Source organism: Eptesicus fuscus, chromosome 19 (assembly GCF_027574615.1).
Source record: "Eptesicus fuscus isolate TK198812 chromosome 19, DD_ASM_mEF_20220401, whole genome shotgun sequence".
In the NCBI taxonomy this organism is placed as follows: domain Eukaryota; kingdom Metazoa; phylum Chordata; class Mammalia; order Chiroptera; family Vespertilionidae; genus Eptesicus; species Eptesicus fuscus.
In genome coordinates, this window is record NC_072491.1 from 37,158,840 (window position 1) to 37,186,436 (window position 27,597).

A 27,597-nucleotide genomic window follows, 5' to 3' on the forward strand; every position below is an offset into this window, starting at 1 on the left:
GATACATAAATTGACTGCTTGCTGCCAGACAGCTGAGGGCATCTTAATCTACATGTTATTGCCTCCTACTGGCCAAACACCTGAACAGCCATAGGCAATTCTCCATTCTGACAATGGAGTCTGTATAGGAAACCCTACCCTTTGATGTGTAATATCTACCTCATCTTAGGACAAATTGTGTTCATAAAAAGCAAGGGGTCCTGAGACAAGGAGAACTTAGTTCCTTTAGCTAAGTCTTCTCTGACTCCCCATAATGCCTTTCAAAATTATGTTTCATCTCTGGACTCTTGATTAATTTACGCACAGCATCTTCTCTAGGTTCCTGAACCCTTCTAGATGCCGGATCAAGACCACCGGCATTATATATGTAACATTCATTAAGTTCTTTTGCCTTCCAGAAAATTACATTTGCATTCTTCCAAGAAAGCCTACTAGGGTTCAATGTCTGAGTCCACCCTTTTCTAGAATATTATCAAAAATACCAATTCCCCATAGCAAAATATGTTAAGTCCTAATCAATTCTGGTTGGCATAATTAAGAAAATAATATTGCTATTCCAAACAATCAAGGTTTTTAAGAATTGTGTTTTTCCTTGATTTTTTTAAAAGCTAATTTGGGCTAAAGGAAACAGCCAGATAAAATAATAATATTAATCTGGATAAGAATCAGGAACACAGAATTTGCACAACCTTAGGAAATCCATTCAATCTAAGGAGGACCGGGGTTACGCACTGCCCATGGTGAGGAGTGTGTATGCATGTTAGAAAATCCCTCTAGGACAGTGGTCGGCAAACTGAGGCTCTTGAGCCACAATGCAGCTTGCGAGCCACAGTTTGCCGCTCTGTTGACTAATGAGTTTGCCCACCATTGGGATAGGGGCTTAATCACAAGGAACAACAACAGCCTGTAATTATTGGAATTGAGAGTCTAGGACAGTGGTCGGCAAACTCATTAGTCAACAGAGCCGCAGTTTGCCGACCACTGCTCTAGGAGATTTTATCAAGTTAGGAAGTCAGAAAAATTCCTCTGGCAAGAGTCTCTCCTCTATATCTTTATCTGGGCTGATACATTTCCCCAAGTACATACAGGTTTCCCAGTTTTAGGAGATATGGATTATTTGAACACAGACAGATAAGGGCTAAATTCAATTCACAGTTCTTATATGAACCTTGGGGGTGGGAGTGGGGGCGTGGGTGTAAAAAAAACTGAGCCCAGCTGCCAAAATTTTCTTTTGGTTCTTTTTTATCTTTCATTGTTATGGGCAATTGAATTGAGAATCATGTTTTAGACAATGGGCCAGGTTCTAAATCTAATCAACATCTTTTTTGTTGTTGTTGAGCATTTGCTGTTTATGAAGTAGTAGGGGAGGCATATAAAGTAGTTGAAATTATAGGCTTTACATTAAAGATGACTCAAGTTGACCAAAAAAATATCTGGCAGAGGAGAGAGATGTTGGTGTGGGCTTGTTTGATTATGATATAGCTGGACCTTAAAACTAGAGGCTGAAGGACAGGGCTATTTCAGATAGGAGGACAGAGTGAAGGACAGCATCCAGGTGACGTGAACAGAGTGTGGGCACGCTATGGTCACGTTTGGGGAAATCTGCAGACCACTCTGACCAGGGTCAAAAGCTCTGTCACTTTCTGAAGTGAAAAAAGGAGTCAAAATGGGAAAAGGAAAGAGCTATAGAGGGCTAACTTGTAGATGGCCTTGGATGCCAGACAAATGAGTTTGGATATGATTCTTGAGATGTCACAGCCCACTGAAGTGTTCCGGATCATCAGAGTAATGTAATAGAAAGGCACTTCAGGAAGATTAATTTGGTACTGATATGCAGAAGTGATTGGAGGGGGTGAAACTGGAAGCAGAGAGGCAAGTTTTGAGGTTATTATGACCACACAGGCATAAAATAATGAATATGGCATGAGAGAAATGAAACCGAGGGAGGAGATTATGAAAAACAGGAGTGATAAGACTCGGTGAGCCACTGAACCAGGGGAGAAAGAAAAGTGGCAGAGGTTTTGACCCTGTGTGGTTGGATTTCTCTAAATTGAACGAATATGGAGAAAAGAGGCAGGAAGATTGTATGTGGAATAAAAAGGATGAACTATTTTGGCAAAGTAGACACCCACATGGCAATGTCCAGCAGCCAACTAGACATATGTGACTTAATTGTGGGTAAGAAGCCAGGACTGGAAATAAGGCGTGAGACTCATCAGAACACAGGCAATAGCTCAAGCCATGAAGACAATTCACATCTTTGAGACAGAGAACACAGAGCTGGCCGAGACAGCCCTGAGTGACAACCTAAGCACCAGGTGAGGGTGGGAGTGGGGTGGGGCAGGAGCCCAGTGGTGGAGACACAGGAGAAGTGGTCAGAGAGAAATGAGCCAACACCACGTTTGGATAATGCTCCCAACTTCCAGGAAACAGAACTTAAAAGTGGAAGGAATGGTCTTCAGTACTTTGAGAATTATATCTCTACAGCATGTACCTTAAACTTAACAAATGGCTCACTCACTCTGATGTGTTTGGATTAGGGATGTCATGCTCAATTACAACTCTGCTCTGGCTTTTCTTCATCATGGTGATCACTTCATTCTCTAGCGGAGCGACATGTACTTTGTGCAGCAGCTTACTCAACTCAAGAGAGCAACTTCAGCTGGTATTTCCTTTTGCAACTGCACAATTAGAAGGTAGCAGGTGATACTGCCACCAAATATTTGCTAAGCAACCTACTAGGTGAAAGAGCCCATTTTAAGGGCTGAACAAACATCTTATTCACGTATACTCTCCCTTTTAACACAAAAGGTAAGCACTATAAATGTTTAAATAAATCCAAAGCAGGCTGGGGGGAAACGTCTTAAATCTCACATATGGAGTTAATGGTGCCACGTTGCTTGTTTTTATAAGCACGAGAGCTTTTAAGAGCCAAGTACTCTGGCTACGCCCATTAGGTTACACGGTCCCCTCAGACTTTGTTGTATGACATCTGGTACTTTACTGCCTTCCAGGCTAACGAGAAATACCAGGCGTGCCGTTGGCTTTGTCTCAGTGTTTCTAAAAGGTTCCCTTTCCATTTGGTCTTTCCTTCTCTGTAAGTGGTGATATTCTTCAAGGGTTTCAGATATTGAAGGCCTGGTGTTAATAGATTTTTATTTTTTATTTTTTACTTTTAAATGTCACACATCCATTACTCAGAAAGGAAGGGAATATACAACCAAGATCTGTACACTAGCTTTCCTTGCAAAGTTTTTAAAGGATGGTGTTGCCCAGATGACTTTGAGTTTTGGGGACACAGTGTATGCATTGTGGCTAAAGATGAGGACACAACCAATAACAGGACACTGACTGAGAGGGTCAGGTGCAGATTAACAACAGAGCCTCCGGTGACACTTTTTATGGCAAAGCTGGTATGTTACTTTAACAAAAACCCATATCAAGGATTAATAGCTTCTAGTGTGTGGAAAAAATGAAATTTTGCAGACATACTTGAATGTTACACATCTGTTCACTGTGCAGGAGGGATTAACACTAAAAGGTATTTTTTTTTTAATGTATGGGATTTACAAACGCCTGCTGCCATGACTGCCTATATTACCTTTGGCAGGTAGCTTGACCTTCTTAGTTGATAAATTTCATCAGTGGTTTACAAACACTAGTCTATAGATGACATGCATCAGAATCACTTGGTAATCATTTTTTAAAAAATTGATTCCTGGGCTCGATTTCTGGATGCTCTTGAGTTAGTATATTTGGGGTATGTCCAGGGTGGTTTTTATTTATGTTTGTTAAATGTGCAGGTCATTCTGGTAAGTAATCAGCTCTGGGGTCAGCTCAGTTCTTTCTAGTGTACCATTCTGTGACTGGGAGATTCTGTGATGTAAAGCAGGCTGTGATGCAGGGTGAGCCGACCCTTTCCATGTGCCAAATATGGGCATCAAGGCACCGAATCTTTCCCACATGAGAAAATGACGGCCCTTCGCTATTGGGCTGAAACCAACACTAACGGACTGGTAAACCTTAGTCTTTAACTGGAGCAGATGTAAAAACTGCAGGGGAAACATTATCTTGCCCTATGCTGCCCTTATTTCAGGGCCATTTGGAGCATTTCTTCTTTATTTTCCCGACACGTGTTGGAAGAAAAGATATCAGGACACAATGACATACCGGAGACATGTAAGCCAAACTGAGTTTGGGTCTCCTCTCCCCTCATCTGGTTCTTGTGATGTACATAATTACACAATATTAAGTCTCTCCTGTTGTCATAGCAGATCATTTTAACATTTCGGGGATAAAGGAATCTACCCTCCCAAAAATACCATTGCCACCATCTCTTACCCACATCCTAGAAAGGTAAAAAGGAAAATGATCAACACACACCACATCCCAAAGAAATATCTCAACAATGCAAAAACTAGCACATTTCAAAAATAAGATGATACACATTTCTCTAACACCTCTTATTTTCATTTAATAATAAGTCATGCACAGGTGCTCATAAGTTTCCTTTGTAATAGTTTCATAATTTTTTATAGTACAGACAGATAATATGTCAAAATTCCTCCAATCATTTCCTTAACGACGAGCTTTTAGCTTGCTTTTTAAAATTACTACAAACAGTGCTGCAATAAATATTGCAAAACACATCCTAGTGCTTTTATTTCGGCCTGGTATTTTCCAATGAGTGGGATTGCTCTGAACATGGTTCCAGATCTTAACGCAAACTAGATTCTGCTGGATCATTTTCCAAGAAACGTGTAGCAATTTCATGTTTCTACCAGCACGGTACGAGAGTTCCAATTTCTTCCACACCCTCACCAGCACTGAGCATTTTTAATCTTTTCAAGTTTTGCTGATCTGAAAGATGCCAGATGGCTTTTTATTGCTTTAAAATGCATTTCCTTGTGTATGAAATACACCTTTTCATATATATTGGCTCTTTGCATGTCTTCTTTTGTGAATGGCCCTCTAGGATAAAATTAAGTTATACTCTTCCTCACACCGTGTAAAAAAAATAATTCCATATAGATTAAAGGCCTAAAGAAAAATACTACAAAACCAGAGTAGCAAAACCCCACGTTTTAGAACTTTTAGTGGAAGAGTTACTTGACATTTTAAACATGATACATCTAAATTCCATGGAAATTAAGAATTTGAATTTATAACCTTTAAAATTGTTTATATTGTCTTCTGCCTTACAGAAAAAGTCAAAAGACAAGTGATAATTGGTTTAAAAAAGTATGTGTTGTATGTAATACAAAGATTAATTGCCCTGATATATGGTTCTCTCAAAAATGGATTCCAAAAAAGGTGAAAGGAAAAAGAAAGCAAAAGAAAAACGAGCAAAGGATACATGTCCAGTGATACCTTCTCACTGTCACACACTGCCCACGAAGACTCTGGTGTTTAACGTGTAGACAGAGTGCGTGTTTACATCAGAGTATTGGTAGAAGGTGTATCTCCGCCCTCCTGACCTTCTCACATTCACATCCTTCTCTGCCTGTTGAGCCTCTTGGCATTTGGCTCTGACTTCCTCATGGTGTGTTGCCTTTGGTAAACCTCTCCTACCCAATAATCACATCTGAATTTTCCTTTTGACATTTCCCTCCAACCTCCTCTTTCAATTCTTCAGCCAACTCGCAGCAGCCCAACTGCCTCTTGAAGCCAACAGCTAATACTCCTATACAGCAAAGGCCCCACCCAGCTCCAATTCACTATTTCAGGTAAGCCCTACAAGGGAAGGACCACAGCCAGGCCTAGAGTTTAGAAACCAAGTTTAGGAAAGGCACCTGCATTGTTCTTACATACACTTGAATATAAAGCACTTGTATGTCACCGGAGCAGATGAGGAGCCGCTGAGATGACCCAGGAGATACATCCAAATGATAACAAGCAATGGGGCTGGATTGTCTCTTAGAGCCACACAATTCAAAATCACCAGCGAGCAGTGGGAACATCATGTATGGCTCCTTTCTTGCTACATGGAGAGAGCACATTTCTCACCAGCTCTCATCCACTATAATAACCATTCCCAGTAAGTGCATCATTCAAAGCCTGCCCTAAATAACATTCCCAGAGAGCTCTCTCCTGTCTTAGACTCACCCCCTAATTTTCAGCTGTCAGTTCCCTCTGACGTGGTAGCACACTGTACGACTTCTTTATATCTTTAATCACAGTTGTAATTAACATCTGCCATCTCGACTGGAGCATAAACACAGTGAAAGCAAGTACCATATCTATTTTGTGTAGCATACTTAGCACAGTGCTAGGTACAAGCTGATAATCACTAAACACTGAATGAATAAATGGAAATAAAAGTATCTTGCTTATTTACTAGTATATCATACCTGTTGTAAGAATCTGTGATTATTACTGTTTATTCATTTGTGCATTATTGAGCTCCCTCATGAAAATATGGGCTTAAGAATAGGGGGTTATTCCTCACCCTTTATATTCCTAACACCTGAAACAATGTGGACATATAAGTCCTCGATACAAATTTGATAATTACACAAATATAGGTCCCCGTGTATGCTATTGTTGGCTGGCTGGAACCTTGAGATAGTCATCACCACCATTTTCAAACCTCCATGATTGACTATTGTGAGCACTCCCAATCTCCATATATTTGGTTTAAGTCATTTACATGTACTATTTGATGTGCCAGCATATTATCTATATTATAAGCATACAAAAATTAAAATCAGGATGTGATCAAATAAGTGCTAGATATATAATATTTATTGGAGCACCCTACTTTGGAAACCCATTTTTCTGAATGACAATGAGTCACCCAAAATTAAACTGCAATCAGGTATACAGCTGTCAAGCCAAATTTTTTTTCAATGTTCTTTAACCAAAAGCCTCTATTTTAAGACAAAATTCTCTTTAATCAAGGTTCTAGAATACACGAGAGTGAGGCAAAGAAAAATAATTTGTAAGCAATTGAAAAGTGGTTTTCATTCTAAAGTTTTTTTTCTTTTAGATTTAAGGTTGAAATTACTGGTTAGGGAGAGAATCAAGCATCCTTAGATTATGGGTGATGTCCACCCCAAAAGTGAGAAATTCAAAGTACTAAAAGTCAAGTAAAAACGAAGGATGAGGGATTTCACCTGGCAGTAGAATGGTAGAAAATTTATGCAGACAAAGTTCTCTCTTAGTTCATGCCCCACAGAGGCAAGATGAAATAGCCCTTAATCTTCTTTGGCAACTTAAAAGACATTCAACCTGACGAGGGTCTGATTGTCACTATTATGGCAGTTTACAAAGCAATTGATGGTGTGGGAAACTGCTAACAAATATTTTTCCTGAATTTCTTTTCAAAATATAATGGGCTGGCTCAGGCTGGGGAAAATATATGTCAGAGTGGAATATATGTAAAAGCATAATGGATTCTCCTCTGGTTAGTTCAAATGCTTTTTCCTGACCCATTGTATTAACTTTTAAATGAAAATCCAAATACAGATTTAATCATACTGTGGTATTGAGACCACCAAGGGGTTTCTATTTGAAAAGCCATCTCGTTAAACACACATATCAGCATGATGCTGGTTGTTTCCAGTATTATTTTAAACTGAAAAGCCTTAAGCCCCGCTCCTGCATTTTACAGCGTCCCCAGGATTTGTGTGACACGCGGCAAGGCAGCTGCTTTGGCCATTTAATGCTTCGTTGGAATACCCCAAATCTCATTTTTATTCCGAAATAAAAAATGAACATGCTGTTTTACTTTGTAGTCATTAGTTTGGCCCTGAGTGTTATATTTATTAAATTTACTGACTTTTGATTCTTATTTGCAATGCTTCTAAAGTAGTTTTGGCATAAGGCACCACAGAAGACAAAGACAAAATCCTTGCTATAGAGTTGATTTTTTTTTTTTTTTTTTGGTCAGGGTGGGGTGGGGCTGGGGACCGACACATGTTTCAAATTACTTTTTCTCGAAATATAAAAGTTATTTATGCCTCATTTAGAATGAGTAAATACAGAAAAAGTATAGCGAGGAGAAAATTATCTCTCATGCTATCACTTGGTCATAATAAATATTTAATATTTTGGAGCATTTCCCCCCTGGTATAGTAAACTATATCATATGTAAGAAATCATAAACTCGAGCTCTTACCTTTCTCTTATTGTTGAGCATACAGATAGTTACTGAAATTTTGATTAAGTAAATAAATGGAAGGTGAACACCTTTCTCCATGCACACTAAACCTTTTCTCACCATTTCAGACAATTCTCTTAGGAAAGCTTAGATATATAACTATAGAAAATATTAATGCTGTGAATCGCTTGCATTTGTTGAGTTTTGAGTGTTAAGTTTTGTCCTAAGCACTTTGCATATATGAACTAATCCAATATTAGTTCCATCTTACAGATGAGAAAACGGAAGCACAGGGAGCTGAAGCACGCTTTCCAAGGCCATCGATATCACCAGCAGAGCCTGGAGCCCGTGAACAATGCAGAGTCCCCGGCCCTTCCCCAGCCCTCCCAGCTGCAAGCTGATTCTGCATTGTTCACAAGATCCTCTGGTGATTAGTTTGCACATTACGGATTTGAGAAGCTCTAACAATACACTCTGTAACCTTGATAGATCTTTACTACTTTAGTGAAAAATCTGCATATAAACTACTAGCATTTCCAGAGCATGGAAAATAAAAAGTCCTTAAGTAAAGCTTATGCTAGGCTCAACCATATGAATTTGCTTCTATCCTATATAATAAAAGCCTAATATGTAAATTGTCCCCTTTTACAATTTGGGTGGTCGTTTGACCAGAAGACAGGGGAGATCGACCACTTGCTATGACATGCGCTGACCACCAGGAGGCGGTGCAGAACATGGTGGGCATTGGCGACGCTGCCCTGGCAGCAGGCGGCAGTGGAGGCACTGCTGGCCCTGAGTGGGACCACAGGGGGATGGTGGAGCAGATGAGTGGGCGGCACCAGGCCAAGATGGGTGCGAGCAGGGGCCTGATTGCCTCACTGATTGCCCCACAGATGACGACCAGCAGCTGGCAGGCCCTGATTGCCCGATTGGGGCCTGGTCCCAGGCTGGAACGGGGATCTGGGGGTGGGTGGTGGGAACCAACCTCCTGCGGCTCCTGGGCGGGGGCCTGCGACCTCTCGCTGGCTACCTGGGGGCGAGGGTGACGGGGACAGAGGTGCGGTGAGAATGCGGGGTGACCACCAGGCTTGCTCTCACTCCCCCTGCTACCCTCCCCTGGGACGCCAGGGCTCACACACTGGGGAAGCCCCCGTGCTCAGATGCCAGACGCCTGTGAGGAGCCCGTCCTGCATCCGCACGGCCTCTTCCAGGTGAATCAGGCCACAGCTGCTGGGACTGATTTACTTGATAATCAAGTGGCCAGTTGAGCTTCCTGTGGGTTTGCACAGGAGCTGGTCTGCGAGGCTGGCCGGGAGAAAGCGTGCTGCCTGCCCAGGTTCCATGCAGTGCCGCTGGGTGGCCAGAGGCCCACGCTGTGCCCTGGTCAGCGGCATCCAGTCATGCTCACCGCAACTCTGTGTGGGGACTCGGGTGCTGTGACTCAGGCTGAGGGGGCCGCGCAAGGGCCTGAGGGCCCAGGTGCTGCCCAGGGCCCAGTGGTCAGCTGGGACCTGCCCTTCCACACCAGACGCTTGTGCTTTGATCGCCGGCCAGGCCTAGGGACTGCACCCATGCACAGATTTCATGCACCAGGCCTCTAGTTTTTAGATTAAAAAAAAGTCAAATACTGGCAATTTATAGTGGTTCAATTTCAGTAGGTGGAGGGATCGCAATAATAAAACTTACAGCTATCTGCAGTCCATGTAGAGATAGGATTTCAGAAGAATAAGATGGGGTATCCTTCCCCCAAAGAATATACAGGTTCATCAGGAAGAATAAACAATGAAACAGGTAATTCAATTCAAAGTGGTAAGTGCTACCTAAGAGCATTCTGAGAGCTCGAGAGGAAGTTAAGTGATGTTCCGGAAGATAAATGCTATGAAAGAAAACAATGATTTGCTTCTATTGATGGTAAGAAAGTTGGGCTTACAGGCAGATTATTAAAAATGGGTAGCCCTGTGAGCTGCTTGGAGTCTAATACAGCAAACAAGTGAGAATATAAGGCTTTCCACAAAGTGTGGGAGATGTGAATTACCACTTGAACTGTGAAAGCAAGGTGACAGTGTATCCTTGCTGGTGACAGCAGGTAAAGAAAGTTACAGGTCTTGCCGCTTAGGGTACACTATTCTCATGGGCCATTTCTACTTTTTTAAGTTGGATATTTTAACGTTGGGTGAAATGAAGAGCTGGCTTCCCATTGTGCTACAAAGTGAACAGAAGAATCTTAGGAGTAATTAATCCTTAAGGGTACAATATGTTTACCAGAGTGCTTAGTAACTTGTAAATAAATTATACAGTATGTGTAAGAGTACAAAACCTTTGCTAAATATTTACCTTCAACCAAAAGTGTCCATTCTCAGGATATTATTCTTTCAAGTGTTTGCCGTTTCCTGTTACAGAATGAGATTGGGTTTTGCATCGTCCCACTGGTTGGTTTGGAATGCTTCATTTTGAGGGAGGTGGTTGAATTGGCAGAAATTCCACTTTACCATTCCATCTTTTTCTTAAGGTTTCTTTCCGAGAAAGAACTAACCTACCACCAGTTGGGCCCATGGTGAGCTATTCATCTGTTAGTTAAATGATCTCCATATAAGTTGCTTTTTCACATGCAAGAAAGACTTGTTGGTGGAAAGTCCTTTGGTGATTCATATGTTTTCTTGAGAAACTGTACATTGTGTCACAACTGGAGAGTGAGCCTCCAACCTTGGGACCTTCCTGTTGCTATTTCCTCAGGGTCCTCATATGCCCTTCCTTCTTCCAAAGCTCTTCAGTCAAGGATTTCTGAGACTAAGCCTTTCTCACAGGGACCAACTGATTTCACATAACTTCTGTCTGGATATCTACAGATTTTCTCAACTTTGCTGCCATGGAGAGCAGGCTGAGCTCCAATCACAAAAGGCTATAAGTCTGAGGACACTTTCAACCACATAGCACCATATTTGATCAATTCTATCTGTACAAATTTTTACCGTTAGCTTATTTTAAAGGAAACGGCCCTACCCTTTCCGGGGCCCTTCTGTTTCTGTGGCACCTGGAATGTTTATGGCGTTCTGACTAGGGGAACTGAGTATAGGAATTGCAAGCAAACGTATGCTCTCCCTGCATGAACACATCTAAAGAGGTAGAAAAGGATGAGCCAGATAGAAGAACATGGACAATAAAGTTCTCAGAGATCAATTGGAAGGCCTTTGGTTTGTCAAAATTATTCAAAGACGAGAGAAGATGGTAAACTCAACGAGAATTGATGGTAAAGGAATGATTTATGATCTCAAATGAGTTCATATGTATTCCTTAGACTAGAGAATCAACAACAATGACCAAAGGCGAGGATTACTTCTCTATATTTGGTAAAAGGCAATGGCCAATAAACATGTTGACCAGCTGGCGTCCATTCTGCTCTAGACAGGAAACAGCGGCTTAGGCTCAGCCTCAGAGATCTCCCCAACGCAGAGTGCTGTTCAAAGCAATTTTCGGGGCCTGTGTAAGTAAAATGTCTGAGACTGAATTTGGGTAATCATGTGAGTGATATCCGAAACACACTGAGCAGGGGGAAATGACAGGAGAGTGGGGAGTATCACACTTAGGCACATACTGGTGGCAGACCCAGGCGTCCCCATAGTCTTCCTGCAGCCATAAGGGGCAAATGGTTACTATTGCTCACTACTTGTCATTAATAAAATCCAGTCGGGCAAAACTGCCTGCCAATGTCGGCAGTTGGATTCCTAACTAATCAGTTTCCTTCATTGCCTGCCTTCCTCCCTTCTTCCCTCTCTTCCATCCATCTGACTCTTACTAAATAAGCCAAACACTATTGAAGGACTGTGAGAATACAGATAAGAATAAGATACAGCACCTTTCTCTCCACTTGCTTATAACCGAAAAGGCGAGAGAGGATGTGCACAAACAACCATTAACACCCAGCGGTATGTGGCGATGGTTATAAATGACAGGCAGAGCGCTATGGGACCTCAGAGGAGGGAGCTGATTGGTGGCATCAGGGAACTCTTGCAGGAGGAGTGGCATTTGAATTGGCTCATGAAAAGTAGACAGGTGTGGACGAGGGAGGGCTTCCTTGGAAATGTGCCACCTGGACCAAGGCACAGAGCAAGAGAGGTAGAAGTGACTTTGAGGCGGTTCACAGAGTGAAGAGAAAATACATAGCGGGCTATCTGCAAGGAAGCAGCAGTAACAAAGGGTAACTGCTCCCCTCTACCACTCACCCTCAGCCCCCATGCCACCTGGGTGCTCGTCCTCCACAGTGGTCCTCGAACTTTCACCTGTATCTCGGGGAAGGGCCCAGCTAGCTGAGCCAACCCCCAGAGTTCCTGATGAGGGGAGAGGGTGTGGCCTGAGAACGTGCATTTCTAACAAATTCCCACGTGACACTGATGCTGCTGGTCTGAGAACCACTGTCCAGGGACATGCCAATGAGGCTCCCACCCCCTGCTGGTTCCCATTTTTGACGATTTCTACCCTCACATATTCACATGGCTTCTGGTTTCTATTTATTTCTCTTATCTCTTCTCTGGACATTCTTTATCCCCTTTCTATGCTTTATCTATCTTTAAGACCCGTATCAGAATATAACACTATGCTTTATTAATTTCCTGTCATCCCATTAGATACATATGTAAATCCTATGAAAGACTGTTTTATTCACTGGTGCCTAAAGCAGTGCTATATTCCTATCACCTGAATCCTTGTCCAACCCCAGGCCTTAAAACAGTGTTGGGCACATGGTAGGCACTCAATAAATACTGTTAACAGAATGAATGAGATATTGTTTTGCAAAGAAAAGGCAGGATAAGGGACCTGTACGGTTTGAAACAGAGAGGATGGAAGCCAAGATAACTCAGGTCAGATGCTATTTTGCCTCCATCTTATCAGTAAAGATACTTTGCTCTTATTGGTAACAGGTTGGGAGTTGGAAGGGAAGGTTAGGCAGACTGGGGGCTTGAACTAATTGGAGAGTTTTTAGAAGTGATATTGTGGACAGCAAACTTCCTGAACAAACTAAGCTTCTAGGAAATAAAAGAGAAAAGAAACCCTCATTTTAGACAGGAAAGAAGGTAGACTATATTTACTTCTCTAGGAAATACCAAAGTGGTTTTCCTATCAGTTAGTATATTAAGATGACCTTCCACTCCATGCAGAGATCTGAAAACTTAGAGAGACTGGACTCCCCCATACCTGTCCTTCTTTTCTGCTCTGTAGGGCAGGGGCTGACAATCTTTTTCAGCAGCAAATTTTTAACTACTCCAAATAGTTCGCTATACAGGCTTGTCCCAAATGCCTCTAACCTTCCCCACGTGTACCAATTTTGATGCCAAATACATTACTATCACATCATCATACACATATTACATACATTCCATGGAAATATGATTGTTTATAATAGGACCCTAACCATATCTTATTACAAGTCTTATATCCTCATTACATTCACAAAAATCACAAAAAGGAGCCTAGTAGACATCTGGGCAATTCACAAATCAATCTGATAAGAAGAGGGCAATCTGAAAAGTAGATGGGGAAATGAAAATATAGCCAATGAGGTCACGTGTACAAATGGTTACAGATTCTGTAACCAGATGCTGATATGGTGATAAAATGTGTGATCGCATAGAAGTTTCATCTTTTAGCAGTTGGTGATCTAAGACTAAAATGCTACAAAAGTATCAAGAAAACGAAGGTGGAAAAAGAGCAGGAAGAGGGTGTGTTGACCTAACATACTTACATTATCTTTTTTTTTTTTCCAGTTTAGGTCATTGGATTAAAACATAAGGCCTCAGGAAGCAGACTCTGCCTCTCTTTCTACTTGAAGATGCTTAGCCCTACTTGGGATTAATAAATGATGGCCAGATAGTCATCACTGGTACTTGGTCAGGAGGATGGGAGGACTAGAAAGATAGAGGAAATGGTACCTCCAGTTCTCAGATAATTGACAGGAGGAGGGAGAGGGAAAGCCATTCATTTGGCTAAGAAGACACTTAGACATTTTCATAGATCTTTTACTTAGTTCCCCATGAAGATAGAAGGTAATGGAAAGGGAATCAATTTTATAACAGGATGTGTCTATATCCAAGCCTTCCCAACTAACATTAGACATAATAATTTACTGAATATAATACCTTATATTATATTCCAATTTACAAAGTACTTTATCATTTCAGTCAATGCTAGAGAAATACAAATTAGGGCAGCCTTTCCCTTATCCTCTCTTTCTTCCACTGCTGTTCCATTTCTGTCCTTGTTCGTTTTATTTTGAGCTCCAGAAATTGTTCTAACACACATTTTCATAGTTAAGTATGTATTCTTTCTGCTTTCAATCCCAGCTTGGCTTCTCTATCAGTCAGGGTCCCAACCGAAACAGGATTTTGCTCAGATGATGCAACTAAAGAGACTTTAACAAAGGAGCTATTTACAGGGATGTGGGCAAAGTAAGGGAACAGACAAGGCATGCTGAAGCACCCGGAGATGAGAGATTCCTGGGTCTGAAGGGACAAAAGAAGGAAGGCAATGATCTCCTAGAGGGAGGGAGAGCTGTCCCTTGGCAGCCTGTCCAGCAGGAGCCATTATTATGGAGGCTGGCAGCCACTATCAGAGCTGTCACTGAAACCAGGAGGGAGGGATAGGGAAGAAAAACCCCTACCTTTCTCTCCTCCGGCCCTTCATTCAACTGCCAGGTAAGGGGGCCAGACACAAGCCACAGAGGTACGGCTCATAGGCACAAAGAAGAAAGGAGAGAATGGTTGTGGGGATTTCTGACATCAATCTTGCTTGACTTGCATTTTGGCTTCCTAAGTGCTTATTTAAAGGTATATCCTCACCCCTTTGTGGAACTGTACTAGATTGAATGATGAAAGTCCATGGTGGCATGTTTCAGGTAATATGTAACACAAGGAAACATGGCATGATACTAAAAAAAAAAATCACGGAGTTGGGTTCATGGTTCCATTACAGACTCATCTCTACCATCAGCTGGACCCTCAGTAATGTTTGGTGATCCCTCTGAAGGTCCAAGTCATTTCCTTCAGGAACATTTTAAAATTAAGCCATCTCTCCTCTTACTAGGTCCCCTGTTCACGATCTCTTCATGGGATCAGGATTTCTCCTCCTCCTTTACAGAGAAAAGAGAGGCCAGCTAGCTTTCTGTCCCTCCAGAGACCGAACTTCATCACTTCATCCCTCTCTCCTCTTTGTCTACAGTCTCTCCCTCTCTTCTTATTCCTATCCCTTCCCAAGTATAGGAAAAACATGGCCATATTTTAAGACGTGGAAGCTAAATAACAAAACACCTTTTCAAGTCACTATTGACTCTCACCTGTATCAATACCCTCCTGTTCATGAATAAGTTATTGAACTTATGGTCTACACTCCTTGCTAATTTCCTTACAGCCCAGTCATTCCTCAGCTTACCATATTCTGGGTTTTACTCACCACACCAACAAAAGCACCATTGATAATACTGCAACTGATTTCTTAATGGCCAAACCAAAGGGTACTACTTTGCAGTATTTGAAGTGACTGACTCCTTCCTTCTTGGATCCTTTATTTTCCAGGGTTTCTGACAATTCTTGGGTATCTTATTCTCTTTCTAGGTCTTTATACTAGCATCCTCTCTGGCTTTTCCTCTCTATATTCAGTTTGAGACTCTATTCTTTTCACATAATGAGTGCTCCCTAGGTTGTCCATCCTACACTCAAGGTTTCAAGAAATTCTGTTTAGAAATCAGTTACTGGAACCTTTTTCACAGTCTAGATCTCTCTCTCTCTTGAGCTTCAGACATACCTATTCAATTTATAGGCACCCAAAACTACATATTCAAACAACTACTTAACTTCTCAGCCAAGAGCTCAGTCCAGTTACCCAATTCTAAGTATCACTTTACACAATTTTCTCTTTCCTCTCCTCTTTGATTACCTAATTGTAGAAATTCTACCTCCTAAATATTTCTTTAATTGGTTACCTCCTTTCCCTTCAATTGCCACTGCAATACACCAGGCTCTAATGCATATTAGCACAGTCACCATAACATCCCAGTCTTCAGCCTTCTTGCCTTGAATCTTCAGCCCTCAAATCTTCCCTTTTCAATGGTGACAAATGCAATTTTCATTAAAAAAAAAAAAAAAGAATTATCTCAATTCCCAGTTTAAAATTCACCATTAGCACTCTGTCACCTCGGGAGAAGTCAAAACTCCATGGGACATAGGTATGAAGCCTTACCTCCCCTTTCGTTACGCCGATCAAGAGAAATACCCTTTATTTTAGCCATACTCAGTTGCTCCAATTTTCTAGACTTCACCAAGCTCTCTCACCTGAAGTTCTTTGCACATGCAATATATTGCCTGTGTCTGGAAAGACTTAATTTAAATTCTACTTGTGTTTTTATGACTGAGATCAGGGCCATGTCCTTTGGGTATGAATAATTTAAAAGAAAAATGTAAAATACCTTGGCTATTTAAGAATCCACCTCAAATTCCTGTTTGTCTTTTAGGACTCATCTCACATCCAAGAAACCTTCCTTGACCTTCTCTCCACCCTTCTGTCTGGATTAAGTGACCCTCTCCTGCACTCACCCGGCACCAAGAGTATTCTCTGTGGGCAGAGTGATCCCCCAGTTGGAACTGTTTGTTTACTTGCCTGAGTTACTCATTACGACTATGCACATGGACTGCTCTTTTATCTCAGGAGTCCCAGCCTTGTAGAGGGCCAGATACCTTACAAATATTTATAGAAATGAAATGAAATGCTTTCTCATTAAACACTTCTCAGCCTTGCCAAATCACTTTACTTCAACCCTGACAACGCTAGGGAATAAGAAAGAGTAAGATGATTTCTGGACTTACCAAAGACACTTTTGTCAACTAGAAAGAATGCTGTGCACTCGACTGATCTGTGTTTTAGTCCTTACTCCATCACCAGCTCTGTAAATCCATTTACCTTTTCGAAGTTCTTCCTCATGTACTACATAAAGGGATTGGGCTGTGGTTTTTATTTTTGTCTCCTCCAGTTCTGGCAGTCTATGACTTAAAGAGACCATTTACAGAATGAACGTGCACACCAACTTGAAGTGCAAAAATCTAAAAGCCTATTTGGATGGATTGTTTCTTCAGGAGAACCAACTGGAGGGGAGAAGGCGTTGATAATCATTAAATATCAGAGTGACCACTGAGAGGGAGATTGTTCGTGATTTCTCAGGATGTTTTCCCAGATCTGGCCCTCTGGCTAAAGAACATTATTTCATTGCCTCCCTTGCAGCTAAGGCCATCTAACTGATTTTGGCCAGTAGGGAGTGATGCTTGAACCACTGGGTTGTGCTCTTAAAGGAAAGGAGAATGACCATTCTTCCTTCTTGAGCCGTATTTGAGGGTTGAGTGTTGAGCATGGCAGAGGTATAGGGCCGAGGGAACCTGGTTCTCTGTCACCACCCACTATACCCGCTCTGTATTTTTACATGAGAGAAAAATAAACTTACTGTTTAAGCTATTGCGTTTTGGGGTTCTTTGTTATAGCAAAAAAATAAAAAGGACAAAAGACAAAACAAAATAACCTTATAGTATTCTTAATAACATAGTAAAACATTTTTTACATCTTAGTGTCTATTTTCAAAGTACAGTGAGTAAAAGAACAAAGATGGTAATTTTATTGAAGGGAACCAGTTATTCAAAAGAAGAGAACCAGTTATTAGAAATTTGCTTCAACCTTTAATAACATAATTAATTTTTAAAGGAAATTTACTATGCTTCCTAAAATGAGATCCTAAAGCTTTCTATTCTGCATTCCACTTTATCTCAGAGAAGCCAGGGCCCAGAGGCAGAGTGGGAAGGCATTTACTGGGCAAAGCAAATTCTAATCCTACAAACCAGTTATCTACTGATTGATCATAATGAAGACTCTAAAACAAGTCTCCGAAAGGGTTTTATTTTCTGTTCAGTAATTCCACTTACAAAGACACAAAAACATGAAATGCTTTTGTAGCTCATACAATATGAGCTGTGAAGTTATGAAACATTAACAACCTTCATTGCTTTCCAAGGGTGGAAATCATTATGCTAATGGTATTACCCAGAAAGTATCCTGGCGCCATAAAATAAAGGCTCCATTATCAGATTGGGCTCCAAGGAGAAAGTGGCCCAGAAGCATTTGAAACCCTCCTGCTTCCGCTTGCTCGCTCAGTGGCAGGGGGATGCTGATCCCCAGGGAGCACAGTCTGCGGTGACTTCAGGTCAGAGGAGGAGAGCGCTGCAGCTTGCACATCTGACAGGCAAAGCGGGAGGCCCCCCGACGCAGAGCATGCCACAGGGAAGAAAGCTTTTGTATAATCAGCCGATAAACAATCAGTAATTAGGGGTTGCACTTGGAGCTAGTGCATAAGGAAAACGAAAAATATTCTACCATGAATAAGGGCCAAGAGCAAAAAGGCACTTCCAGAAGGCCCTGGGGAATGATTCCATTAACTATAAATGAACTTGTGGGGGGAAGGTTCAATAGTGACCCAAGAAACTCCTCCCACTCCCACACAATATATCCTTCATAGTCCCTAATGCCCCAAATCTGTATCTCACACATGCCAACCTATTTTCATAATCAAGACGGCTTCTTCGTGCTTTAGGTCCTTAGTATGAGTGGGGCTTGCCTACTTTGCTTGTTAAAGATGAGCACTACTGAAGCTGTTTCTCAGACCTGACCTCCCAGGGCTTTCAGGGCCAAGGAAGAGGGCAACAGAGGCAGGTGAATCAGAGGGTTTGATTATAGAGGCCCTGAAAGCCAGGCAGAGGATTCTGGATTTGATGGAGTTGGCAATAGGAAACCAAGTAGATCTTTGAGCCAGGAGTAACACAACAAAAGTCTTATGTTAGTGAGAGCATCAGTATGAGAAAGGACTAGAGAAACGTAGATTTTTTTGTTGTTGTTAATCCTCACCTGAGGATATTTTTTCCATTGATTTTTAAAGAAAAACATTTTTTATTGATTTTAGAGAGGAAGGGAGAGGAAAAGAGAGACAGAAACATCAATGATGAGAAAGAATCATTGATCGGCTGCCTCCTGCACATCCCCTACTGGGGATTAAACCTGCAACCTGGGCATGTGCCCTGACTGGGAATTGAACTGTGACTTCCTGGTTCATAGGTCAACGCTCAACCATTGAGCCACATTGGCCGGGCTCCACTGATTTTTAGAGAGAGCAGAAGGGAGGGGGAGAGACATTGATGTGAGAGAGTCATTGATTGGTTGCCCCCTGCACATGCCCCAACCTGCAATGGAGGTACATGCCCTTGACTGGAATCAAACCTGGGACCCTTCACTCCATGGGCTGACACTCTAACCACTGAAAAAAACTGGCCAGGGCGAGGAGAAAATTACTTGAGTCTAGGCTGAGATAAAGAAGCCCTACAGATGACTAGTGACTATTACAAGGGAGAGAAGAGAACGGGTCACTTTGTATAAGAATGGAAGAAACCAGAGATAAATTTGATCTCTAGAAATGAAATAAGGGGGTGGTTGAATCCTTGAAATAAAACTCATCAAAGCAACAAAAACAGTAAAGAATAAGCCTGAACCCACAATTTAATATCCAAATCACGACCCTTCTCAGACTGAAAGGGGACACTGCCAATTACTACATCTGGGACAGTCTTGGGCAAATGACAATGTATGGCCATCCTACCTGAAAAGAGCTTTAACTATCAATAGAAGATAACTCCCAGATTCATACCACCAGCTCAAAGTTCAAAGCATTAAAAGGAAGTCACCATCAGAGGATAAAATAAAAAGCTGCTGTTGAGAGACAGAGGTCTGGCCAGAGAGGTAGGGTGGAAACACATGTGATATCCCTGAAGTTTGAATCTGATCTATTGTCACTGTATTTCTCACAGTCCTCTTCTCTTCAATATGTCACATCCCAACTTGGGGCCTCTTTGCCTACAGGATTTTGAGGACCAAACAGTTTTAAAAAATCTTACTTCCTTTAAGTATAATTTCTGAATATTTATATCCCATTTCCATGGGTAACAAGGTAACTTGACAAATAACTGGGGTGTGTGTGGGGTGGTAGCAAGTGAGGGACAGGGGTAGGCGTGTGGCTGTAGCATGGACACTGACTAATCAGAATTCACCAGCTGGTTAGTGGCTGTAACCAGCCTGCACTCACCTATGGTCATGGGAAAAAGGCTGAGTCATTGGAGCTGCTCCCCTGAGAAGGGGAAGAAATTGCTCAGAGACATGAAAGGGGTCTTCATGAATGCAGGGCTGGGTGAGGAAGGAGGAGGCCGGAAGCCTTGCAGGCAGAACCAATGGGTAAGTCCCCAGGAGCAGTGCTGGTGGCAGGCAGTCAGCGCTCTCTCCACCTCTCGCTGAGATGCAGCAGGACTGGGTGACTACGTAGGTGAGGCCCTGGAAGGATTTCCACACCTCCCTCTTGGTTCATGGAGCTCTCCTGTTAACCCCACGATAGTCTGTCATCCACACAGCACTTACATGCTGTATAGTAAGGTTAGGTGTGGGGCTGGCTATTTTCTGTAAGCTCTCAGAGGACATTGGCTCTGTTAACACTTTTGCCGCAGAGTAGGCATTCAAATATTTGTTGAATGAAGGCACACACTCACAGCCACTTTCTGTGCTACTGTGTGTGTGTGTGTGTGTGTGTGTGATATGATCTAAAGTTCCTTCATTTTCCATTTTTCCATCCCTGTGGTCTCTGCCTGCTTTTCCAATAATGATTTACCCTCAGTGACTCATCATCACCCTAGAGAAGGGACCAAGATTAAACTTCCAAGTTTATCTACATAATCTACTCCTTTCCTTTATTATCCTGAAAGGATCAGTTTCCCAAACAAGATTAAACATTCAGTTTTTTAAAAAAATTTTTTAAATTATTTTTATTTGAGAGAGAGAGAGGGAGAAGGAGAGAGACTTGTTGTTCCACTTATTTATGCATTCATTGGTTGCCATCCTCTGTGTGCCCTGACTCTGAGTTGAAGCCGAAACCTTGGTATATTGGGACAATGATCTAACCCAGTGGTCAGCAAACTGCGGCTCGCGAGCCACATGCGGCTCGCAAGCCACGGTTTGCCACTCTGTTGACTAAATGAGTTTGCCGACCACTGACCTAGACTCTCTATTCCAATAATTACAGGCTGTTGTTGTTCCTTGTGATTAAGCCCCTATCCCAGTGGTCGGCAAACTCATTAGTCAACGAGCTGCAGTTTGCCGACCACTGATCTAACCAACTGAGCTATCCGGCCAGGACCCATTTAGTTTTTCTTAAAAGCAATTGTTTTCCATACCTGAATGGGTGACAGAGTGAGCAGTATTAGTTTGTGGAGTCAGGTGGAGCTGGGTTAGTTAGGGCTGAACTTGGGTTACCCTCCCTGTCTGCACCTCATTTAGCTTATCTTTATAATGGGGTTACCAAAAACTGCATAAAGTTGTTGAGAAAATTACTATTTTTATAAATGTTTACATAAAGCATTATTAAGGATTAGCTATTTTACCACCCTGTTAAGTACTTAGTTAAGTGCCAACATCCTCACAAGAACTTGGTGACGAAGGTTCTAATACTATCTCCATGGTCCCAGAGGTTCAGAGAGGTTCAGGAACTTGCCCAAGGTAACAGAGCTACGAAGTGTGGGAAAGCAGAAATTGAAACCCAGGCACTTGAACTTCAGAACTTATAAGCATTGACTTGCATGAAAAAGGTACAAAATAAGTGGTTCTCAAAGAAACCCTAGACACTGTATTGCTTTGTTGTCTTACATCTCTTATCATCACTAAAAAAAAAAACCTACTGTAATTTCATGTGATTGGTAATATCCTTATGTCTTGGCCCTCAGTATAGTAAATCACTAGGTCTGCTTCCCGGCACACGAGGAGGGGAGAGGAAGGCGAGGACAGGGCCGTGTGCCTGTGTCCACTCACTGACGGACACTTGTTTATCCGGGAAATGTTTGACCTGCATTGGAGCCCTCGAAGCCCTCTGGCAGTACAGTATCAATGCATATTATCTGAAGTCAAGTTATTTCCCACAATTACCTTACTTCTTTTCCTATGTATTTTACACTGGATCTTAGCCAAAAGGCCGGGAAGTGATTTTTCTATGTATTTTACAATTCCCTTCTAAATGTGTGATTTCATCTAGCCATCCAAAAAGGCATTAGCTTTTGTCAGATTTTCCTTGTAGTTTCTCTACAATCCCCCCCTCCCCCCCAAGACACTTAGATTTGCCATTTACTAATGTTATACAATTGGTACTACACAACTGTCAGTTTATGGAGAAGGAGGACTGAGCTGAAAGCTGCCTTCGGGGACAGGCTGGTCTGCCCTCAGTGTTCTATTTTTCATGCATGTGCAGAGGCCTGCGAATGATAATCCCATATTAGATTCAACCAAGACCTGCAAAAATATTTTTGTAAGACTGCAAGAAATAGGGCTGCTCCATAATTATTAGCAATAACACCGGAACAAATTATGTAAGGGATTAAAAATGAGGTGGTTGAGAACTGCAACAAAAATATTGCTAAATACTATTCCACTATGTCATCCCATCAGGTTCTCATTCACTGAGGAGCTAGGCCTGCAGAAAGCAGTTCCTGAGTAAATAAAGCAAAAAAACAAAAAAAAACAAAAAAACAAAAGAAAAACAACACAAAAAAAACAAAACTCCCAAATTTACGCAGCATTTTCTTTGGTGATGAGAGAATAACAGCAGGGAAGTAAACCCCCCACTTGGGAGGGTGAGTGTGCTCTGAAACGTGTCCTGTTTGAAGAAAGCTCTAGGCTTCTACCGTGATGGACAGGTAAGGCTGCCTTCTTCACTTTCTCATTGTTGCATCGCTTTCGTCCGCCTTTCAGATGCCTGGTAATTTACACATTCGGGGCTAGCTAATATTATGTAGCACAGCAGCCAAAGAGAAAATAGCAATTACTACTTTCATTGCAGGAGAGACAAGGTAGTGCAGCTTCCCCCAGAGAGTTCCGGTGGCTGCAGCTTCTAGAAGGAAGGGCGCCAACATCAGCCTCGTTGCCTCGGAAAGTGCGCACACCTGCGCAGCTGGAGCGGGCCCGGTAACCTGTCATGGAGGAGAGCCACGCGCTGGCATAACTACGGAGGGGGCCGGGGCGGGCGGAGGAGTGAGGTCCTGGGTCACACGGCGCACCTACACCTGTGATACATGCTTATCACGTGGCCCGAGTCAGCTAGGACAGTCACAGGCAACTCCTCCGCACCCTCAGCCCGTGCCATCAGCCGCTAAACACGGGCCTCTTTCCCCAGAACTCCGGGGGCGGCCACGAACGACTGGACCCGTGTGTCCAGGAGACCGAAAAGCAGCCCTCAGATGCCCACTCCTTTCTGTTTTTCCTGGGAACACTGCGGTGGGAAAACCTGGGATTGCATGACCATCATCGTCCCCATCTCAACCAACGCCCCACCCCCAGCCTCACCCCCTAAAACGGAGGGCATGTCCTGAAAAGGGACTCCAAAGGCAGAGCCCAGGTTCTTCAGGAGAAGGCAAACACGGCTCTTAATCCAGATCTACATGAAAGCTTTCCTCAATGGGTAATTATTGAGCGATAGTCGACGGCTTAAAAAAAGATTTAAGACACCGGTTTTCCTGCTCTGCAGAAAGGAATTGAACTAGAGGAGTTACTTAAAGATTTTTTTTTCCCCCCAGCTCTAAAATGCAGGAATGCCATAATTTCCAGATTCAAAGAATGACCCCCTGCAAGTTCGAGCAAAGCACATGCTGTATGCATATCTTCCCAGCAAGCCTGCGGGATCCCAGGACGTGCACAGTCGTACACCGCTCTGTGCGCCCCGTGCCTCCTCAGGAAAAGGCGCTTTAACCACACAGCACGCTGACCGACAGGGGGGAAATGAATGGTTTCCCCCTTCTACGTTTCTCCCTTCAGAAAAACACCCCTCATCTTACAGCTGGCTACTTTTATTCTGCTTATTTTGAGCTGACTCATTTGCATCACTCGGATTTGGAAATCTTTCCAATAACCACGCTGGGGGCTAGCAAGCATTAAAGAAAAAAAGCACACTCAGTGCTTAAATGAATCACCGGTGAATTTCAACTCAACTGCTCCCGCACAGAACGCTAAAGGAGAAGATGCAGTTTTCAGGTCATAATTCACGTGGTACAGCAGCATCCTTCTCCCCACCCCCACCCCACCCCACCAGCATCCACCGAAGGCAAATATTGCAAATGCTGCCCACAGCTACTGCAAAGACAGGATGCCATTCACCCGGGGTCCGCAGGGGAGGTTGGCACACTATGCCAAGTATGGAAAGCTGGACTCGCACCCTCCACATTCTCTCAGTGAGCTCAGCCAGCGAGCAGGGAACTCACGCACATCTTACTTTAGGTGGCCAGGAAAGTATCCAGTTCACACAGAGACCACCATACCTCAACCAGCCCCCTCATCCAACTCAAAAGCCGTGCAGGGCATACAAGTTGCTGCACTTACCCAGCGTAGCGGTTGCTGTAAAGGTGGCTGTGCCCTGGTTGCAGGATCTTCAAAAAGATCAAGCAAAGAGGCAGAGAGGCAGCTGTCTGGCTCCTGGGCTTCCCGAGGAACTTCATAGCGTTTCAGTGAGAGGAGCTGAAGTTCGTTCCAGCAGTCACCCGAGGCTGGAGGTGGCTCACAGCACCCCCTCCACACGTGCAGGGTCTCTGAGAGGGGGTGGGGGGGGGAAGGCTTGGGAGTGAGCAAAATGTGACACTTCTTTCCAGCCACAGGATAAAAAAAAAAAAAAAGTTTAAACGGCCGAGGAAGGAAAGTGGCTCTTCAGACTTGGTCTTGGGACAACAGCAGCAGCATACACAGCCCAGCCCAGCCCCTGAGCCCGCTCCTTAACCAGGCTCCCCTGGAAGGGGCTGGGCCTCCCCCGTGCTGACTCACGGCAGGGGCTTGCTGGGTGCTGCTTCCTTTGGGTAACTCCTCTCTGGTTTTTTTTGTTGTTGTTGTTTGTTTTTTGCTTTCCATCTTCAGGCTCCTAACTTTTTTGGCCAGCCTTTCTCCTTCTATTCCTTTCTACAGCAGAGGACCCGAACCTAATTGCAAACAATTTTGTTGAGGATGCGCTAAACAGGCAGGCATAGAACATTCCAGGCTTAAGGTTTTGATCTACCACGACAAATCTACGAATTCCACATCCTGAAATGCACAGTGAAGAGCCTTGGGTGTAGGGATGCAGGGGTAGGCTGGGGCACCTGGATATGAACAGCCGTCTTCATCCCGTGGTCATCTGTACCAGGAAGGGTAGCTTCTCTCCCCGGCTTCAGAGAGCTCTTAGAGTCAGTCCACAGGATCCGCACCCAGCGCTGCGGCTATTTCAGAGGCTCTCTCGGGGAACAGGAGGCCTCCAAGCGCTTTACCACCTTCTCTGCACATTTGGAATTACTTAGGGAGCCAGACCCTTTAAATCAGAACTCCTGGGCGTGGGAGCAGTCCTGTAAAAAGCTCCTCAGGTGTTCCAATGTTCCGTCACCACGCTGGTCTTGAGTGGGCTTCTCAAACTTTAATGTGCGTGGAGATCACCTGGGGAGCTTAGCTTGTTAAGGCGCAGCTTCGGATGCAGTGGGCTGGGGCTGGGGCCCGAGATTCTGCACGTCTAACCAGCTTTCAGGTGCTGCTCATGCTGCTGGTCCTTCAGCCAAACTTGGAAAAGCAAGTTTTTGCTTTAGAACGAGGTCTCATTTTTCTTCTTCTCTCTCAAAAAGTATGGGTGGAGGGAACCCTGGAGCAAACTATTTCCTTCTTATTTTTCTAACGTTGGTAATGAAGAAGGCTTTTTTTTGCCTCCACTTGCTCTTACGCCAATAACCTAGAACACATATTTGGAGGCACGTGTTTTGCTCCAGTAAATAAGAACGGTGTTATCTAGAGTGCCTCCTGCTATCCCCTGTGTCAAATCCTGTTCATATTATGGAAGAGAGTGTGAGCCAACATCTATCCCATTCAACTCATGTACTTTTCAAATTTCATGAAGAGTCGTGGCCAAGAATGCCTGTCCCTCCAATAGTATAGCCAGGGCACCTGTTTAGAAGAGAAGCACCAACTCTCTCCCCATGTTCTCCACCTGGAGGGCTGAACGAAACTCATAGGAGGTGGGTGCTTACCAGAGCTCAAACGCTGTTCCCTTGAAATGAACCTCTAAGGACCAGGTTGTCTTCATCTACCCCTGGATTCGTTTCGTTAATCTCTTCCTTGAGTCCCCTCCCTAACACCTGCCATGCCCTCTACTGTGTAGCACGCACAGCACATGGAGTTTAGGTGTTTGTCTGATTTCCTCACAAGGCTGCCTTCTCCTTGAATGAGAACTGTACCCCTTTCACCTTTGTGTGCACTTCCTTCTGTCTCCTAGAGGGAGCACCATGTTCACTGAAGGATAAAGGACAACATTTGTTGAGTGAATGATAAACCTGGGAAGGGATTCATTCAATAAGCATGTACTCTGTGGCTTCTGTATCCAGAGAGAGGAAAGGACATCAGGGCGGCAGAGAGCTCTACAGATGTCTTTGAATAGTGGAAGTTCCCAGGTCTCCTGGTTTTGTTTCTTGTTGGTTTATGTTGTTGTTTTTTCTTCTTCCTGACTTCACGGCCCAGTGCCTTGGTCTCTGTAAGCTGGTGAGGCTGCTCTGCAAGGCTCCCAGCAATGCTTCCTGAGGCTTTTTGATGAGACCAAGAAAGCCTATATAACAGCCAGTGAACTGTTGAAATAAGAGGTTACTGTGTAAATAAAACACTTCATCTCTTTGCATTTCATTATGTCAGAACAATGTATAAATCTGTCATATTATATCACAACATTAAACTAGGAATGTTCAGGCTCTGACTGGGGATTAAGCTCATCCTCAAATCATTCTGAAGGATTGGATCCAGTGAGCATGTTCAGCAAAGGCTCTCCAGACCCTGAGACCAAGGTAATAATTTCCTGGGCCATCAAATATGTGAGAGACCCTGGTGACATCCTGTCACCATCCTAAAAATTCAGATCAAAGGGAGGTTTTCAAACAATAGAAGCCATTCCTAGCAATCTTCCTCTGCTTTTCTAAGGACCAGGTTATCTGATCAAACTTCTCTTGGAGTAGATAAGCTCCCATAAAATGAGTGATAAATGGAGTTCATTTAGCAAGTGGGAGGAGAAGAAAACAGTTTTTCAGATGAATTCGAAGATAAAAGTCTCGTTTTTTAAGGCACTGAGAGGGAGTGAATTATTAAACCAGTTAGAGATTTAGAGATGGAAAAATGAGAATTTCTATTTATTGGCTATGCCCTTGTCATATTTTAGTGTAAGAGTGGATTTTATTAAAAGAAATATTAGCATGCAGAGAGAAAATAAAGGAAATGACAGTCAGGAAAGGAAAATGTCTTCCTTTATTTGGGTCCAATTTGTTGATGATTTTAATATCCCTTCTAGATCTGAAGTTCTATGGTGTTCTGGGGAAGATTTTGAAAAATTGTTTCTTAAGTATATGAGTGAGAGT

General features: G+C 43.0%; 1 protein-coding gene across 1 annotated transcript in view; it reads right to left on the reverse strand.

Annotated features, from left to right (window-relative positions):
• Nucleotides 1-24,690, reverse strand: part of CPA6 (carboxypeptidase A6) — a 205,721-nt gene extending 181,031 nt beyond the window's left edge. The window contains exon 1 of the mRNA XM_008150360.3: nucleotides 24,575-24,690. Within this exon, the coding sequence (XP_008148582.2) occupies nucleotides 24,575-24,690 (116 nt within the window). The remainder of the gene's footprint in view (nucleotides 1-24,574) is intronic.
• Nucleotides 24,691-27,597: the final 2,907 nt, after the last annotated feature.